Raw genomic sequence first — 19,133 nt, 5'->3', positions numbered from 1 at the left:
AATTATTGTGGGACTTTGTTCTCTTGCCCGTGTCTTGCACTGTCTTCATAATCTCCATAATGGAAATCCTCTATTTGGAACTTTTCTTGGATCTACCTACCATCCACAGATAGAACGAATGCTTTGAGCAATGCAGAGAGAGAAGGGTTATCTATTAGGCAGAATTCAGACCTCCATTTTTCTAAGAGAGAGTGGGAGACCACCAGCTACTGGCAGAGAAATTGTCTTCCTCTTCTCCAAGATATACGGAAAGAAAGTCGACCTGAAGGCTCACTGGCAGCTCTACGGGCTGATCGTTAGCCAGCTGCTCTATAATAGTTACATCCACATTGCTAACGGTCTCCTCCATGAAGTCAGGCCTCAGTCTATTTGTGCCCCGCCCACCTCCTCGCGTCCCTTCGCGGCCTCGCCCAGGCCCCGCCCACCTCTTCGCGGGACTAGCCCAGGTTTGGCTTCGGTCCTGCGCTGATTGGCACAGACCCGGAAGCGGATGGCGTGGTCTGAAGGTTGAACCATCGCGTCTGCGCTTGCCAGTTCTCTTGGCGCTGCTATACCCGCGACGTGGGGTCCCCACAGACCGACTCCTGTTTCTCAACCCAGAGCAAATTGAGACGTCCGGGTGAGAGTCGGTGAGTCGCCTCCTTTTGAGTTTAAAGTCGCCCTGAGGCTGGTCCTGTCCCCGGTCTTTCTGCAATGGGGCTGTGCAGACACCTCCTGTCGCGAAACTTTCCTTTGCAAAACCGTTCCTGACTCGTCCTCCCGCCTCGCGCTGTTTCGAGTCCTCACCCGCGAGCTGGGTTCTCACCCTGCTGCAGAGCGCCCCCCAGTCTCGCTCTCCTCGGCCCCTGGAGCGCAGTGCTGCAGCCCCAGTGCCGGGGGTCAGGAAAGCACTCCACAGGGTGGGAGTGGGCCCGAGCGAGCGTCTCCAGGGCACCGTTTACAACGTTTTGGGGGGATTAAAATATTTATTTTGAGGTCCCTACGGGCTACCCCTTATCTGGATGAAGGATCTGACCCTTGGCCGATGAATTGCTGAGGTGAATTGGCCCGAGGCCAGAGCAGATGGGTGCCCTGTGCAGATGGAGGGGTGGCCGTGCTTGGCCGTGGCCACTCCTGGGCTCTCTCCCTTTCCATCTGAACCGTGGTGGAAATGGAAGGGCTACAGGAGAGTACCCTTTGTTCCTTTGTTACTCCGGGTGGGGAGACGGGGTTTTTACCTTTGGTCTAGTTTTGCAAAGTTTACGTTAATTGGCCTTAGATTCCCAGCGCCAGGACCCAGGTGTTTCCTTTTCTTCTTTGTTATTGGAGATGGTCTCTGTGCCTACGTATCCAGTATGGTCCAGCGGTGGCCGTCCAGTCTCAGTGAAATTCTGGATGAGCCCAGGCAGTCTGTAATTTAGAAAATTTACTTAATGGGTCCTTTTCAGTACGGTTTAGGCCTCACCAAGTGACTGTCCTTGTGCTGTTGTACAACTTCTGTCCTAGACAATTGAGCTTTCTTACAGGGATGGTGAAGTTTTTTCTTTCCTTAGCTACATAGTACTGTCTAATAATTGAGGTTTATAGGACCTAGAAGTTGCTAGCTTGGGCTTTCTGAACTGGAATTGTGTCAGGAACTGGATCAGTGGGCACTAACTCTCGGGCTTCCTAAGGCCATCGGTCTCTGACTGTGGCTCCTCCACATACATAACAAGAAGTAACAGTGAGGGAATGAGCTACATTTTCTGCTAACTGGAGAAACAAGTTCCTTGCCTTTTTTTTTGGAAGCTCTGGTGCTGGCAGATTTAGCTCATTATAAAAGGCTTGAAACACTGGGTTGGGAGAGCGCATGTGGACCTCCCCTCGGACTAAAATGGCAGCTTGGGGGTTTAGCCTTGTCCTGTTGATCCTCAGGGTTACACGTTCTCTTTTTTTCTAATGGGAGTGTAGGAGATTCGTGCTTATTAGTTCTAGTGGGTTACAGTGACCGGTAGCACAGGAGGGGTTGGCTTCTTTTTGAACGTCAACTGGGTCTTTTTTGTCCTTTTCTAAGTAGCTTAAATAACACATGGCCAATAGGCACAATTTTCGCACACCTCTGCCTCATGACAAACGTGTTTATTTCTACTGTGTAGCTCCTTCCTTAGTTAAAAGATCCACATCTTAATCTGAGCTTGTTACTATTAATGGCTGCACAAGCATCACATTTAAAGTTTCTTCTTTGGGGATTCTTTTTTCTTCTGTTCTAGTTATTATTTTACTTGTATCACCTAGGAAAGGACCAGTTCTTAATCTTATTTGAAAAACGGTGGTTGCAGCAGGCTTGATGGGTTATAATGCATATCAGGTTGGTCATTTCCTGGGCTACATACCTTGTACTGAGTGGCATTGTACAAATAAGTTCCTTTTAACATTCCTGTACATTCGTAATAACTATAGAACAGAAAGATTGTTTTAATTTGCTGGCCTAGCTCAGTGACCTGATGAATACACTGGGAACAGTCCTTAGTTTGAGGAAGGTCAGTTGAAGCCTTTACTGTACAAGTCTAAAATTTAAGAAAAATGAGTCCCGTGATGAGCCTCCTCATGCTCCAGCCGTGTGTAGACCAGTCAGCTTCCAGGTGTGACTGGAGCAGGGCTTGTCGTCTTCTTCAGGGTCACTTTCAGGGGTTATGTGGGCTTGGTCTTGCCTCCCAGGTTTCAGGTGCAGGTTTTACACAGCAGTGGTGGATCCAGGCTGGGATTCCTTCTACCTTCACGGCAGTGGGTGTGGTCAGGATGACGGTCTGGGGTCCTTTCCACTGTAGGTGCAAAGGGGCTACATTCCAGTCCTTGATCCACACTCGATCACCTCGGGAAAAAGAGTGAACTGGGGAGAATAACGGGGCATCTCTCATTTACCTAGGCTGAAATCGTTTGTGTAATTTTTCCTAAGGTCTGTAGCTGTCTCTGTAACTCAATTTCACCTAACTCTCGGGGAATGCCTGGGAGTCCCCGTAGTATGGGAGGGGGTCTATGATATAATATTTCATAAGGGGAATATCCTGTTCTCTTGGAGTACGTCTAATCTTAATACCATAGGGAGAGCCTGTATGTGTTTTAATCCTGTTTCCTGACACACTTTCCTTAAGCTATTTTTGATAGTCCGATTTATCCGCTCCACCTTTCCAGAACTCTGAGGTTGGTAGGCAGCATGCAGTTTCCATGTGATCTTTAATACCTTTACTGTCTTCTGTACTAAGTCAGCCACAAACGCTGGCCTGTTATCTGAGCTGATGCATAAGGTCAGTCCAAATCTAGGAATAAGATCTCGAAGAAGCACACAGGTTACTTCTCAAGCGTTCTCAGTTCGTGTGGGAAAAGCCTCCACCTACCTAGAGTAGGTACACACGGGAACTAGTAAATACTTGTTACTTCTACACTTTGGCATTTCTGGGAAGTCCACCTGGAGATCTTCAAAGGGGGCTGCTTTCCATTCCATGCCGGCAGAATGGCTGAACCCTGCCTCGCATGGTGCTGTCAGCAGGTAACACACCGCTCGCCATGGTTTTGGCAAGAGCTGACAAATGCTAGATGTAGAAGTACCAGCCTAACAACTTTTCAAGTGGCTCCTGACCTAGATGGGTGGTTTCATGCACCCCCAGTACAACTGCGGCTCCTAGCAGCTGTGGCACAGCTACTCTCCTATTTGGTAGCCGATTCCTTCCTTCTTCCATCACCTGTCCTTCTGCCTGGAGAAAGCCTTTTTCTTATTTAGAATAAGTAGATACAAGGTCAGGTGCTTGAGGGAGCAGGGGGGGCTGAGACTGATGCCCAGTAGGGGTGAATGTTGCTTTTAGAGCTTCTGAGTCAGCTCTGGAGTTCCCTAAGGCAACCGAGGTGGAAGCTCGCTGGTGTCCTCTGCAGTGCATGACTGCCTCCTTGTGGGGTTTCTATACTGCTTCTAATTGCAAGATTTCTTGCTGATATTTCATGTCTTTTTCTCCAGAGTTCAACAGGCCCTTTTCTTTATATAATGCTCCATGCACTTGGAGGGTTAAAAAGGCATACCGAAGGCCAGGCATAGTGGCTCACACCTGTAATCCCAGCACTTTGGGAGGCCGAGGTCGGCGGATCACTACATCAGGAGATCGAGACCATCCTGTCTAACACGGTGAAACCCCGTCTCTACTAAAAATACAAAAAATTAGCCAGGCATGGTCGCGGGCACCTGTAGTGCACTCCAGCCTCGGCAATGGAGCAAGACTCTGTCTCGAAAAAAAAAAAAAAAAAAGGCATACTGAGAGTCAGTGTAAATGTTTTCAGTCTTACCTTCACTGAGTTCTAAGGCCTGAATTAAAGCAAAGAGCTCGGCTTTCTGGGCTGAGGTGCCCTGGGGCAATGATCTGGTGTCAACGGCAGTGTCCAGGGTTACCACCGCATATCCTGCACATCTGTCTCCTTGTGGGTTGATGAAGCTGCTCCTGTCCATGTATGGCTCCCAGTCTACTGATGCCCAAAGCTGGTCCCGGAGGTCAGGCCTGCTAGAGTAAACTGAGTCCAACACCTCTACACAGTTATGCTCAACAGGGCTCTCTGATACCGGGAGCAGGGTGGCGGGGGTTCAGGGTGTTACAAACTTCTGTGGTTATGCAGGGATTTTCACAGAGCAAGCTTTGGTACTTCGTTACTGTAGCATTCGTTAGCCGATGATGTCCTTTGGTAGTCATTAAAGTCACCACAGCATGGGGGGCCTTTATGTTCAGGTTTTGCCTAAGAGTTAGTTTTTGTGCTTCTTGTGCTAGCAGGGCAGTTGCTGCCAAGGCCCTCAAACACGGAGACTAACCTTTAGAAACCCCGTCTAGTTGTTTAGAGGGCTAGGCCACTGGCCTCAGCCAGGGCCCCACAGTTTGGATCAAAACTTTACCTGCCATCTTTTCTCTCTCGGAAACATACGGTATAAAAGGCCTTGTCAGATCAGGTGGGGGTCTGCCATGCACCACTCTGATGAGGTGTTCCACTGGGGCAAATGCCTACCTGGGAGTGCTCTCAGGATCCGCATTGCTCAAGCTGGTCAGAGTCCCCTGCAGGGATGCTCCACAGGGCAGGCCTAAGCCACCTAAGGGGCTGCCTCAACCATCCATTAATCACCTCATTTCCCAGTCATAGAACCAAGAAATGTAGCAGGACGAGCTGCAGACAAAACCCCTCAGACACCGGGTTAAAGAAGGAAGTGGCTTTATTCAGAGCCAGGAGCATCGTTGGACTCCTGTCTCAAGAACCAAGCTCCCCGAAAAAGAAATTCCTGGCTTGTTTTTGTTTTTGTTTTTTTGAGATGGAGTCTTGCTCTGTCGCTCAGGCGGGAGTGCAGTGGCACAATCTCGGCTCACTGAAAGCTCCGCCTCCCAGGTTCACGCCATTCTCCTGCCTCAGCCTCCCAAGTAGCTGGGACTACAGGCACCCACCACTGCACCCGGCTAATTTTTTGTATTTTTAGTAGAGACGGGGTTTCACCATGTAGCCAGGATGGTCTTGATCTCCTGATCTCGTGATCCGCCCAGCTTGGCCTCCCAAAGTGCTGGGATTACAGGCATGCGCCACTGTGCTCAGCCAATTCCTGGTGCTTTTAAGGGCTTGCAACTCTAAGGGGTCCACATGAAAGGGTCATGATAGATCAAGCAAGTGGGGTACATGACTAGGGACTACATGCATCAGCTAACAGAACAGAAAGTTTTGCAATGCTTCTTGATACAATGTCTGGAATTTACATATAACATAAGTGGTTTAGGTCAGGGGTTGACATTATTATTTTTATTTTTAACCGCCAGGGCTGGGTGGTGGCGCCAAGGCCATCTGGCTATCTTCTGTTTCTAACTTTTTGCTTTCTCCCTTTTCTCCTGTCTTGTGAACGAGGCAAGGAGGAGGGAGGAGGGCAGCAGGAGAAGTGGTGGTCTTCCTACCTCAGCCTCCAGAATAGCTGGGACCACAGCCGTGCACCACCACACCACACTGATTTTTGTGTTCTTGGTAGAGACGGGCGTTCACCATGTTGCTCAGGCTGGTCTCCAACCCCAGGGCTCAAAGGATCCAGTCTCATCGGCCTCCCGAAGTGCTGGGATTTCAGGTATGCTGTTTTATCAAAGATTGCTATTATCATAGGATGGGACCCACACTCAATAATACTTACAGTGGCGCTGGTGGTCCTCGTCTGTGTCCAGCATTAAACATCAAGGCAGTTTCCTCCATGTTGAGAGCTGAGATCAGCCTGTGATCCATAGGGAGGTGAGGGGGCTGTGCTCTGTGTGAGGTTTGGTTAGGGCCAGATCTGTGCCCTGAAGATCTGTGCCCTGCTGCAGTGTGTGTGTGTGTGAACTTTTCCAGGAGGGCAGCAAGATCTGAAAACGGGTCAAAATTGCCCTTGTAGGTCTTGCTGTGGGACGTTCTTATCTCTGCATGATCTCTGGTGCAGTGGGCAGCAGAGGACCATCTTTCTCTCGGGTGAGGTCTCCCCTGTGTGTGAGTTTTGTCACAGGAAAGGAGTGTATGGTTTCTAAATATTAAATCTCTGATGTTTTTTCACACACAGGATTTCCAAAGACTCCTGTTACATGAGGAAGCCACCAAGAAGAGCAAAGAAAAAGATCCAGGGATGGCTCTTCCTCAGGTGAGTGATATTCCTCGGTGGATTCTGCTGTCTCTTTCCTTTCTGAAATGCCAGGTATTGTAGTAGCCAGTCTTCTCTGAGTCTGAAGCATCCTGCCTCACACGTTTGCTCGCACTCACCCAAGACTTTTCTCAGTCCTTGTCATCTTCACTTAAATTCCATCTCCTATAACCTAGTGAATGAGCTTGGGAAGAGGCTCCCCTGGGCATGGTCCTGGGAAGGGCTCACACCAGACATGGATGGAGACGGGGTGAGGGTCCCGTGCTGTCAGTAATGTTGGGCAGCAGGAATTGTTCAGTGGCCACATTTAGCTCTTTCTGGACCAGATAAGAGAAACTGTATATGAAAATCATACATTAATGTGCGCTAGTATCTGGTAAATTCTGGAAAAGGAGGCAAACTAGGGGAGATATTTTGTGTCTGATTTTGTAATGCATTTGAAGCTACACTAGTGAGTCAATATGTCTCTGACTCCAAACTTTTTGTTTTAGGAGACAGGGTGTCACTCTCGGGCCTAGTCTGGAGTGCAATGGCACAATTCTAGTTCACAGCAGCCTCGAATTCCTGGGCTCAAGTGATCCCCACATTAGACTCCCAAGGACCTAGGATGACAGGCATGTGCCACCATGCATGGCTAATTCTTTTATTTTTTATGATTTAGAGTTGGGGACTTGCTATGTTGTCTAGGCTGGAGTGCAGTGGCAAGTCATAGCTCACTATAGCCTTGAACTCCTGGCCTCAAATGATCCTCCCACCTGAGCCTCCCAAATTGCTGGGATTATAGGTGTGAGAAAGCCCAGCAGGACTCTGCACTTTCAATGGCTTGGAATAGAATCGAAAGTGGAGATAGGTGTCGGTGACAGAGTTAGCTTTATTCCGTCATTGACTTCAAATTATAAAATCAATGTAAATATCTAAATGCAGGGGATTCTTTAAATCATTCTTAGCACTTTGACCCCACAGAGACTGTTTTTTTTTGTTTGTTTTTTGTTTTTTGTGGGTTTTTTTGCACGGACTCTGATGAAGCAAGCATTTGAGGTAAAAATGATTATAAGTTTGCTCTGACATAAGAGCACAACGTATGTCGTTAGAGAGGATGGAGCTATTCTTTTTCTACCCATTATTATTAAATGATTCTTTTATTTTAACCACCACACACTGTATATATGTGTTGTGTAGTAAAAGTCCAAAGAAAAGTGCACTTATGCATCCCCTATCCTGTCCAACCTTCCACCCGTCCCCATGGCTCAATGGGGAATCACTGTTGAAGGTTCTGTGACAAGTCAGTGCCATCCTTTAGTGTATTCATACATCGTTATGAGACTTTACAAAAAATTATTTGATTTTTTTTTTTTTTTTTTGCATGTTTTTTGAGACAGGGTCTCACTCTGTCATCTGCCTGGAGTACAGTGGCACATTGCAACCTCTGGCTGTCAGGTTCAAATGAGTCTTAGGCTTCAGCCAACTGAGTAGCTGCAGTTACAGACGCATGCTACACTCCTGGCTAATTGCTGTATTATTAGTACAGATGGGGTTTCCCCTGTTGGCCAGGCTGGTCTCGAACTCTTGGCCTCAATTGATCCTCCCACCATGGCCTCCCAAAGTGCTGGGACTTCAGGTGTGAGTCCCGCTCCCGGCCTGATGAATGTTTTGTCATGGTATTTTGTCCTGCGAGTTCTGAAAATTTTCATGTTTCTAAGGTAGAAAACAAGATAGCTTGCCTTTTAAATCATCCTTGGAGCTTTCTCTGAATGAAGACACGTGAGTCCTAGACAGTTTTGTTTCATTTCTTTTTGTTTTTTTGTTTTTTTGTTTTTTTTAGATGGAGTTTCATTCTTGTTGCCCAGGCTGGAGTGCAGTGGCACGATTTCAGCTCACTGCAACTTCCGCCTCCCAGGTTCAAGTGATTTTCCTGCCTCAGTCTCCCAAGTAGCTGGGATTATAGGCATGCGTCACCATTCCCAGCTGATTTTGTATTTTTACTAGAGACAGGATTTGTCCCTGTTGATCAGGCTGATCTGGAACTCCCAACCTCAGGTTATCCACCCATTTCAGCCTTTCAAAGTGCTGAGATTACAGCCATGAGCCACCGCGCTCGGCCTTTTTAAAAAAAAAAAAAAATTATTTTTGAGTTGGTGTCGCTCTCGTTTTTTTGAGATGGTCCAGCCTAGGCTGGAGTGCAGTGGCATGATCTCGGCTCACTGCAACCTCTGCCTTTCATGTTCAAGCACTTCTCCTGCCTCAGCCTCCCGAATAGCTGGGACTACAGGCACGCAACCATGCCCAGCTAATTTTTGTATTTTTAGTAAAGACGAGATTTTACCATGTTGGCCAGAATGGTCTCTATTTCTTGACCTTATGATCCACCTGCCTCAGCCTTCCAAAGTGCTGGGATTACAGGCGTGACCTACCACGTGCGGCCAAGCCCAGGGTTTATGTAGAAAACACATCATTTGCAATATATATACTTTTTTTGTTGTTTAGAAAGAGTGTCACACTGTTGCCCAGGCGGGATTGCAGTGGTGTGATCTTGGCTTAGGGCAACCTCCGCTTCCAGAGTTCAAGCAATTTTCTTTCCTCAGCTTCCTGAATCGCTGGGATTACAGGCACCCCCCCACCATTCCCAGCCAGTTTTTAAGTTTTTAGTAGATATGGAGTTTCGTTGTGTTGGAGAGGTTGGTCTCGAACTCCTGACCTTAAGTGATCCATCCACCTTAGTCTCCCAAAGTGATGGGATTACAGGTGTGAGCCAACATGCCTGGATTTATTATATATATAGATAGATACACATACACACGTATCTATATGTGTATATATAGATGGTGTGTATCTGTATCTATCTATCTATCTATCTATATATATATTTTTTTTTTTCTGAGATGGAGTCAGCCCAAGCTGAAGTGCAGTGGCATGATCTTGGGTCACTGCAAACTTTGCCTCTGGTTATCAAGTTATTCTCCTGCCTCAGCCTTCCAAGTAACTGGGACTAGAGGTGTGTACCACCACACCTGGGTTTTTTTTTGTTTTTGTTTTTTTTGGTATTTTTAGTAGAGACGGAGTTTCACCATGTTGCTCTGGGTGGTCTCAAACTCCTGAGCTCAGACAATCCACCTGCCTCGGCCTCCCAAAGTGCAGGGATTTTAGGTGTGAGCCACTGTGCCAGGCCATATATTTTTTATATTGTCCATAAAACTGAGACTTCCGCAGTGACTTAGGGGATTTTAAAATCTATCATGAAAAAGTACAATAAAACGCAACTATACAGAAAAATTTTTCAAAAATACCTTAATGTGGATTTGTCAGAACACAGTCTTGGATCAAATCAATACTTATTTTCTCTTTTCTCATTTCATGTGAAGGTGATAACTCAGTCCTCCATGTTTTGTTGAAATGTGTTTTTCATTTTAGGGACGCGTGACTTTCAGGGATGTGGCTATAGAATTCTCATTGGCGGAGTGGAAATGCCTGAACCCTGTGCAGAGGGCTTTATACACGGCCGTGATGTTGGAGAACTACAGGAATCTGGAGTTTGTGGGTGAGGAAAATGTCCCTCTAGACATGAGGAATCTGTCCTTGTCTATCTTGGCTCTTCCTGGTTTTGTATTCTCTTGTGATGTTGCCCCGTGCATGCTTTTGATGTACATGTCATTGTTTTCTGCAGTGATGACCCTCCTATCTGTCATGGATAGCTTCTTAGAGCTGTCTGTTTTTACATAAAAACAGAAAATTCATGAACACTTTGACTAATACAATTGAACATCATCCTGCTGTAGGCAGAGATGTCCCTGGAAGCCCTGAGCAGAATTGTCAGCATGGCCCAGGATACGAGATAGAAAGCATGACACTGACACTGACTGACAAGTGCTTCCAGCTGTGGTTCTGGTTTTGTTTTCTTTTTCTGTGTTTGTTTTTAGATAGAGTCTCCCTCTGTTGAACAGGCTGAAGTGCAGTGTCATGATCTCAGCTTATTGCAACCTCTGCCTCCTGGGTTCAAGCAATTCTTGTACCTCAGTCTCTCAACCTAACTAGAATTACAGGCACATGCCTTCATACCTGGCCGATTTTTGTATTTTTAGTAGACATAGGGTATCACCATGTTGGCCAGGCTGGTCTTGAACTCCTGGCCTCAAGCAATTTGCCCGCTTCAGCCTCCAAGTGTTGGGATTACAGGCATGAGTCACCACATTTGGCCTTTCTTTCTGGTTTTTGAGAACGATCACAGAAGCGTCTCTCGCTGGCACTGTGACAGTGTTCATCACATAAACTAATGATCATTTTCTCTAAGCAGCAGTCACTGCTGTAGAAAATTTCTCCTAGGGAGGACATCATTCAGGCTTACTGCCTCATACATATGAGGCTCTTGACTGAACTCTTTTTTTTTTTTTTTTTTTTTGACACAGAATTTTGCTCTTGTTGCCCAGGCTGGAGTGCAATGTCATGATCTCCACTCACTGCCACCTCTGCCTCCTGGGTTCAAGCAATTCTGCTGCCTCAGCCTCCCGAGTAGATGGGATTACAGGCACCCACCACCACACCTGACTAATTTTTGTATTTTTAGTAGAGACAGGGTGTTTCTAAACTTTGAAGATCACATTTGGGAAGTTTAAGTATTGCTTTTTGTGTAATATTTACACACTTCAATATTAACTATTATTTACCCTCTGTACTTAATTGGAAACCTATTGGTCTTTATGTTTTTTAGATAGCTTTTTAAAATTCGTGATGGAGTTCTCATCAACTGGGCACAGTAATACAGGAGAAGGGTTCTACACAGGGACATTGGAAAGACATAAAAGTCATCCCATTGGAGATTTTTGCTTCCCAGAAATCAAAAAAGATATTCATCACTCTGAGTTTCAGTGGCAAGAAGTTGAAAGAAATGGCCATGAAGCACCTATGACAGAAACCAAAGAGATGACGGGTAGTACAGACCGACATGATCAAAGGCATGCTGGAAACAAGCCTATTAAAGATCAGCTTGGATCAAGCTTTCATTCACATCTGCCTGAACTGCACATATTTCCGACCGAAGGGAAAATTAGTAACCAAGTGGACAAGTCTGTCAGTGGTGCTTCCTCAGCTTCAACACCCCAAAGAATTTCTTGTAGACTCAAAACCCATATTTCTAATAAGTATGGGAAGAATTTCCTCCATTCTTCATTATCCACACAAATACAGGAAGTACGCATGAGAGAAAAACCTTGCCAAAATAATGGGTGTGGCAAAGCGTTTAATTATAGCTCACTCTTAAGGAGCCATCACATAACCCATTCAAGAGAGAAACAATATAAATGTGATGTATGTGGCAAGATCTTTAATCAGAAGCGATATCTTGCATGTCATCGTAGATGTCACACTGGTAAGAAAACTTATAAGTGTAATGAGTGTGGGAAGGTCTTCAGTCAAACATCATCTTTTACATGCCATCGTAGACTTCATACTGGACAGAAACCTTATAAGTGTAATGAATGTGGCAAGACATTCAGTTGGAAGTCATCCCTTAGGTGCCATCGTAGACTTCATACTGGAGAGAAACCTTACAAGTGTAATGAGTGTGGCAAGACCTTCCATCAGAAGACATCCCTTCAATGCCATCATACAGTTCACACTGGAGAGAAAGCTTACAAGTGTTATGAGTGTGGCAAGACCTTCAGTCAGATGTCATCCCTTACATGCCATCGTAGACTTCATACTGGAGAGAAACCTTACAAGTGTAATGAGTGCAGCAAGACCTTCAGTCGGAAGTCATCCCTTATATGCCATTGTAGACTCCATACTGGAGAGAAACCTTACAAGTGTAATGAGTGCGGCAAGACCTTCATTCGGAAGTCATCCCTTATATGCCATTGTAGACTCCATACTGGAGAGAAACCTTACAAGTGTAATGAGTGTGGCAAGACCTTCAGTCAGAAGACAACTCTTACATGCCATCGTAGACTTCATACTGGAGAGAAACCTTACAAGTGTAATGAGTGTGGCAAGATGTTCAGTGAGAAGTCATCCCTTAGATGCCATTGTAGACTTCATACTGGAGAGAAACCTTACAAGTGTAATGAATGTGGCAAGTCTTTCCGTCGAAATTCAGGCCTTGTAATTCATAAGGCAATTCATAGTGAAGAGAAACCTTACAAGTGTAATGAGTGTGGTAAGACCTTCCGTCAGAAGTCATACCTTCAATGTCATCATAGACTTCATACTGGAGAGAAACTTTACACATGTAATGAATGTGGCAAGGTTTTTAGTAGAAGACAAAACTTTGCACATCATCATAGACTTCATACTGGAGAGAAACCTTACAAATGTGAGGAATGTGACAAAGTTTTCATTCGCAGATCACAGCTTGAAACACATAGGAGAATTCATACTGGAGAGAGATCATACAAATGTCAGGTTTGTGACAAGGCTTTCTGGAAAAAGTCGTGCCTTGTACACCATAAGAGAGTTCATACTGGGGAGAAACCGTACAAGTGTAATAAATGTGGCAAGACCTTCAGTCAGAAGTCAAATCTTCAATGTCATCATACACTTCATACTGGAGAGAAACCTTACACATGTAATGAATGTGGCAAGGTTTTTGGTAGAAAAGCACACCTTGCGCGTCATCATAGAGTTCATACTGGAGAGAAACCTTACAAATGTGAAGAATGTGACAAAGTTTTCAGTCGCAAATCACACCTTGAAAGGCATAAGAGAATTCATACTGGAGAAAAACCATACAAATGTAAGGTGTGTGACAAGGCTTTCCGGAGTGATTCATGCCTTGCACAACATCAGAGAGTTCATACTGGAGAGAAACCTTACAAGTGTAATGAATGTGGCAAGGTTTTTAATCAAAAAGCACACCTTGCACAACATCAGAGAGTTCATACTGGAGAGAAACCTTACAAGTGTAATGAGTGTGACAGAGCCTTTAGTGGGAAGTCAACACTTATTCACCATCAAGCCATCCATGGTGTAGGGAAACTTTACAAATGTAATGATTCTCACAAAGTCCTCAATAATGCTACAGTCATTGCAAATCATTAGAGAATCCATAAAGAAGAGAGATCTTGTGAAGGGGGCCACCCATTCCACACCTGTGGGTGTTTCTTGTCAGGTGGGATGAGAGACTGAGAAAAATAAGACACAGAGACAAAGTATAGAGGAAGAAAAGTGGGCCAGGGGACTGGCGCTCAGTATATGGAGGACCCGTGCTGGCACCAGTCTCTGAGTTCCCTCAGTATTTATTGATCACTATTCTCTACCATCTCAGTGAGGGGGATGTAGCAGGACTATAGGGTAATGATGGGGAGAGGGTCAGCAGGAAAACGTGAGCAAAGGACTCTGCATCAGAAATAAGTTTAAGAAAAGGTGCTGTGCCTCGATGTGCACGTAGGCCAGATTTATGTTTGACTTTACACAAACATCTCAGTGCAGTAAAGAGCAGTATTGCTGCCAGCATGTCTCACCTCCAGCCGTAAGGAGGTTTTATCCTATCTCAGTAAATAGAACGTATGATCAGATTTTACACTGAGACATTCCATTCCCAGGAAGGAGCGGGAGACAGATGCCTTTCTCTTATCTCCACTGCAAAGAGGCCTTCCTCTTTCACTAATCCTGCTCAGCACAGACCGTTTATGGGTGTCGGGCTGGGGGACGGTCAGGTCTTTCCCTTCCCACGAGGCCATATCTTAGGCTGTCTCAGTGTGGAGAAACCTTGGACAATACTCAGACTTTTTTGGGCAGAGGTCCCTGCAGCTTTCTGTAGTGCATTGTGTCCCTGGGTACTTGAGACTGGAGAATGGTGATGACTTTTACCAAGCATGCTGCCTGCAAACACATTTTTAACAAAGCACATCCTGCACAGCCCTAAATCCATTAAACCTTGAGTCAATACAACACATGTTTCTGCGAGCACAGCGTTCGGGCTAGGGTTACAGATTAACAGCATCTCAAGGCAGAAGAGTTTTTCTTAGTACAGATCAAAATGGAGTTTTATGTCTTCCTTTTTCTGCGTAGACACAGTAACAGTCTGATATATCTTTCACCCACAGTCTGAAAAGTGTAATAAATGTGGCAAATTTTTCAGACATCATTCATAACTTATAATTCATCAGCGAACTCATACTGGAGAGAAACCTTACAAATATCATGACTGGCAAGGTCTTCAGTCAAGCTTCATCCTATGCAAAACAGGATAATTCATTCAGGAGAGAAATCTCACAAGTGTGATGATTGTGACAAAGCCTTTACTTCACATTCACAAATCATGAGGCATCAGAGAATCCATACTGGACAGAAATCTTAAATGTCATAAGGGCGGCAAGGTCTTCAGTCTGGGTACTCCATGCAGAACATCAGAAAATTCATTTTTGAGATAATTGTTCCAAATAAAATGAATATAGAAAATCATAAAGCTTTAATTGACATTAGAGTCAACTCCGCATTGACTTGAGTTTAAGTTGACTTAACATTGAGTTCAAGCATTAATTGACATGAAAAGTGGTAATGTTAAGAAGAATGGGCCAGGCGTGGTGGCTCATGCCTGTTATCCCAGCACTTTGGGAGACCAAGGCAGGTAAATCACTTGAGGTCAGCAGCCTGGCCAACAGCCTTGAGCCACTTTAGCCAGCCTGGTTTCAATTTTTATTTTTTGAGATACTCTTGTCGCCCAGGCTGTAGTGCAATGACATGATCTCAGCTCACTGGAACCTCTGCCTCCTGCATTCAAGCAATTATCCTGCCTCAGCCTCCTGAGTAGCTGGGATTAGTGGTGTGCGCCAACACTATGCTAATTTTTTTATTTTTTTTATTTTTATTTTATATTTTATTTTATCTTTGTTTTGAGATGGAGTCTCACTCTTGTCACCCAGGCTGGAGTAGTGGTGTGATCTAACTGCAACCTTTGCCTCCTGGGTTCAAGCAATTGTCCTGCCTCAGCCTCCTGAGTAGCTGGGATTACAGGCATCTGCCACCACGCCTGGCTAATTTTTGTATTTTTAGTAGGGGGTTTCTCTATATTGGTCAGGTTGGTCTCGAACTCCTGACCCCAGCTGATCCACCTGCCTCGGCCTCCCAAAGTGGAAGGATTACAGGCGTGAGCCACTGCAACTGACTTTTTTTTTTTTTTTTTTGAGCCTGTTTTGCAGCCTTTACAAAAATCAGGGTTTTCCCATGAGATCACGAAGATTTTTCACATAAGGGGACTTCTGACCATTTGTGTGGTGTTGCTGTTGGCAGTAAAGGTCAAGCGGGAATATGGTAATAGCATTCAAACTTCCCACCTTTGGCCACGTTCCTGCCTTTCTAGTTGATATTTTGGCCAAACTCAGTTACTTGGGAGGCTGAGGCAGGAGAATCGCTTGAACCCAAGAGGCGGAGGTTGCAGTGAGCCGAGATTGCACCATTGTACTCCAGCCTGGGCAAAACAAGTCTTAAAAAAAAAAAGTCATGCCTCTTCTCCTCTTGTGGTGTGTGCTTGACTTGTCTTCTCGCCAGGTCTTCTCACAAGACTTTCAGGATTAAGCGAGTCCTGACCAAGAAACAAAAGCAAAATTGTCCCATTTCCTAGTGGATTCGCATGAAAACTGGTAATAAGGTCACAATTATGTTACCATATCAAGCTGAAAATGTCACCACTATCTGGAGAGTTGGATATGTTTTATTGGGAATATATTTTTTATCTCTGAATCTGTTATGAATGCATTTGTTGGCTGGGTTCGGTAATATGTGAAACATTTCATTTGAAAAAAATGTCAAGTGAAGTAATTCAATAGAGTACCTTACTCTTTGTTTTGTTTTTTTGAGATGGAGACTCCACTATGTTCAGTGGATCACACCTGTGGTCCATGCACCTTGGGAGACTGAGGTGGGAGGATTGCTTGAGACCGAGTCTCCTGGGAATCTTCTAGTCTCTTCTAACCCATTTCATGACAGACACTTGGACTCTACTTTGTCATCTACCTGTGACCCGGAAGCCCCCCAATTCCAGTTATTCCACCTTTCCACACCGAACCAATATATATCTTACATGTTTTGATTGATGTATTATGTCTCCCTAAAATGTGTAAAACCAAACTGCAGGCTGAACACCTTGGGCACACATCGTCAGGACCTCCTGAGGCTGCGCCACGGGGGCATTTTTAACCTTGGCAAAATGGATTTCTAAATTGATTGAGGCACTTCACAAGCTCATGAACACAGAAAAAATCAAGAGAGAACAGAAAAACAACTAGATGTAATGGAAAGCACAAAATCAGGTCCAAAATGTGAACTCCTTCATATTTATTCAACATAAGGAAATGCTCTTCAACATTGTGTGGAAGATAGATTACTAATATTTGATTAAAATAAAAACCCATTCTATGTAATGTTAGCCAATTTAAAACTGCAAATAGTGATCACTTATATGCATGTATGAAACTTCCTAATATTTCATTTGGTATTGCTATTACTGCGTTCTTGGAGTAGGAGCTCAGTCTGTCAGATACATTACAGGAGAGTGGTGTCTCTCCATGGTTGGGCTTAGGTCTCTGTGTTGCATGAGTGGATAAACCGTTAAGCAGGAACCTAGGAGAGCTAGAATGACAAAGTTCATGTCCATTAAAACTAGCAAGACATATGCCTTACTGCTCACGCATGAGTCACGGTTATAAGATGTTTACGGTTAACGAAAGCATCTTAATGATACCTGTAAGGACAAACTCCTACAGAAACACGATGTCCAGACGACCCAATAGCCCATGACAATGTTTGCTTTTAAGATAGCAGGCTGGTCTCAGACTCCTGACCTCCGGTGGTCTGCCCACCTCGACCTTCCAAAGTGCTGGGATTACAGGTGTGAGCCACCACGCCTGGCTAAAGATAGCTTCAAACCAACAAAGTAATATTGAAGTTTTGTCACACTGTCAGCCTACCGGCAGGAAGACATACCTTAGCTTTTACTTAGGCCCCTATATAAGAAAAGCTTCATGAGGAGGCGTTCCCTCTGCTTTCTAAGGACCCCCTGCTGTGTAACTGGTAGCTTTCAATCAACTCTCCTCACTGCACTGGGACACTCGCCTTGAATTCTTTACTGCGCAAGATGCAAGAACTCTAACATGAGGTGTGGACTGTGACCCCGTTTTAGGCAACAAAACGACTGAACGTTATACAAAAAACAGACAGATGATCTAATTCTCATAAAAATAGGAATTTCGTAGTCCTCATCCACCATGCCAAGAAAAAGATCGACACTGGAGTCACCATTCATGATAACAAAAGGACTGAGAGCTGGGAAACATGGGTGGATAAGGAGGAGGCGCTCAGCAGCCGCCAGCTGGGATTAATGAAAAGGGCAATAGGATCCTGAAAGGGGGAGGTGTAAAACGATGTAAAAGCTGCAGAGCCACCGGGCCTGTGAGCTTCCCATGGTGAACCTGGGACTCCCTGATAACTGCACAAACCGCGTGGGGATTTCAACATTCCGAAGCACCCAGATTCCTGGTGTGGCTGGACTCGGGGCTAGGGTGCTGCGAAAGGCAGGTCTGAAGCAGAAAGACAAAAAAAAAAAAAGAAGAAAACAGTCATCTGAGTCAGTCCGGGCGCTAGGTGCAGAAAAACCATGGGTGGGTCCTGGACCTTTTCTGGGCGGGGCCTAGACGCTGGGCGGGGACAGGCGGGAGGGGGGAAGGTCAAAGAGGGGGCGGGACTTGAACAGGTGCTGGGTCGGGGCTAGAGGGTGGAGGCCGCTGTGGGTGCGGGGCCTGGAACGGGACTGGGGCGGGGCAAGAGGGAGAAGGCTTCCTGGGGCCGGGTCGGACAGCCCGCAGGAGCGGCGCCAGAGGGTTATTGTCGTCTAGGGGGCGGGCTCCCGAAGGTGTGTGATTCTAAAGAGCCAGGCCTGGAGGGGGCGGGTCCGGGCTCTCTCCTCAGCTGGGCCATGGATGTCGCCGGCTGTCTTCCTCTCCCTCTAGGACTGGATCCTCCGGGTTCCGATTGGTGGATTGATTTTCATGTGCCGTGATGTTACCCCTAGTATCACGTGGATGCTTCCTGCCCGTTTTAAGTTTATTTCAAGCAATCGAAGGTAAAACAACTTACTGTAGTGGACCACCTGTGCTGAACGCTGAATAGTTTTTCCTCTTAAATTGAAAATGGCTTTAATGCAAAGGGCCTTTTTTGAGCAGGTAGAGTCGCGCGTCCTGCAGGCGGGGCGAGCTCCCCTCCGTCTGGGGCAGGGCGGGGGAGAGGGGCAGGGACCTCGGTGGAGGGGTGGAGTGGGGCGCTGGTTGCAGCGGGGACTGACAGAAAGTCTTATTAAACTAAGCAAGGTCCTGGGTTGTTTGAGTGGCTAATGGAAACTGAAAGGTGACATGCAAAACTGCCTATTACACAGAGGAGGTGGAGGATAATTTCATATTTCACGGAAGTAAAGTCAGGTCCTGGAGCGGTGGCTCACACCTGTAATTCCAGCACTTTGAGAGGCCGAGGCGGGAGGATCGCTTGAGCCCAGGATTTGGAGATCAGCCTGGGCAACGTAGTAAGACGTCGT

At 45.8% G+C, this 19,133-nt stretch overlaps 1 protein-coding gene across 3 annotated transcripts; it reads left to right on the top strand.

Annotated features, from left to right (window-relative positions):
• The first annotated feature begins 501 nt into the window (after positions 1 to 501).
• LOC103235214 (uncharacterized) lies at positions 502 to 18,201 on the top strand. 3 transcript variants are annotated; one of them, XM_073016014.1, is made up of 5 exons: positions 502 to 629; positions 5,992 to 6,082; positions 6,545 to 6,622; positions 10,031 to 10,157; positions 11,325 to 14,748. In XM_073016014.1, exons 2-5 carry the CDS (start codon positions 6,005 to 6,007, stop codon positions 13,646 to 13,648), a joined length of 2,607 nt encoding a protein of 868 aa, XP_072872115.1. In that variant the 5' UTR covers positions 502 to 629; positions 5,992 to 6,004; the 3' UTR covers positions 13,649 to 14,748. The 3 variants fall into 3 exon arrangements, with proteins under 3 accessions (XP_072872115.1, XP_072872117.1, XP_072872116.1); XM_073016016.1 differs by lacking the exon at positions 502 to 629 and adding an exon at positions 14,812 to 18,201 and having other exon boundaries at positions 4,947 to 6,082; positions 11,325 to 13,574; XM_073016015.1 differs by lacking the exon at positions 502 to 629 and having other exon boundaries at positions 6,007 to 6,456.
• The last annotated feature ends 932 nt before the right edge of the window (positions 18,202 to 19,133 follow it).

This window comes from Chlorocebus sabaeus, chromosome 6 (assembly GCF_047675955.1).
Source record: "Chlorocebus sabaeus isolate Y175 chromosome 6, mChlSab1.0.hap1, whole genome shotgun sequence".
NCBI lineage: Eukaryota > Metazoa > Chordata > Mammalia > Primates > Cercopithecidae > Chlorocebus > Chlorocebus sabaeus.
The sequence above is the reverse complement of the archived record's forward strand: the minus strand, read 5'-3'. Positions and strand labels throughout refer to the sequence as shown.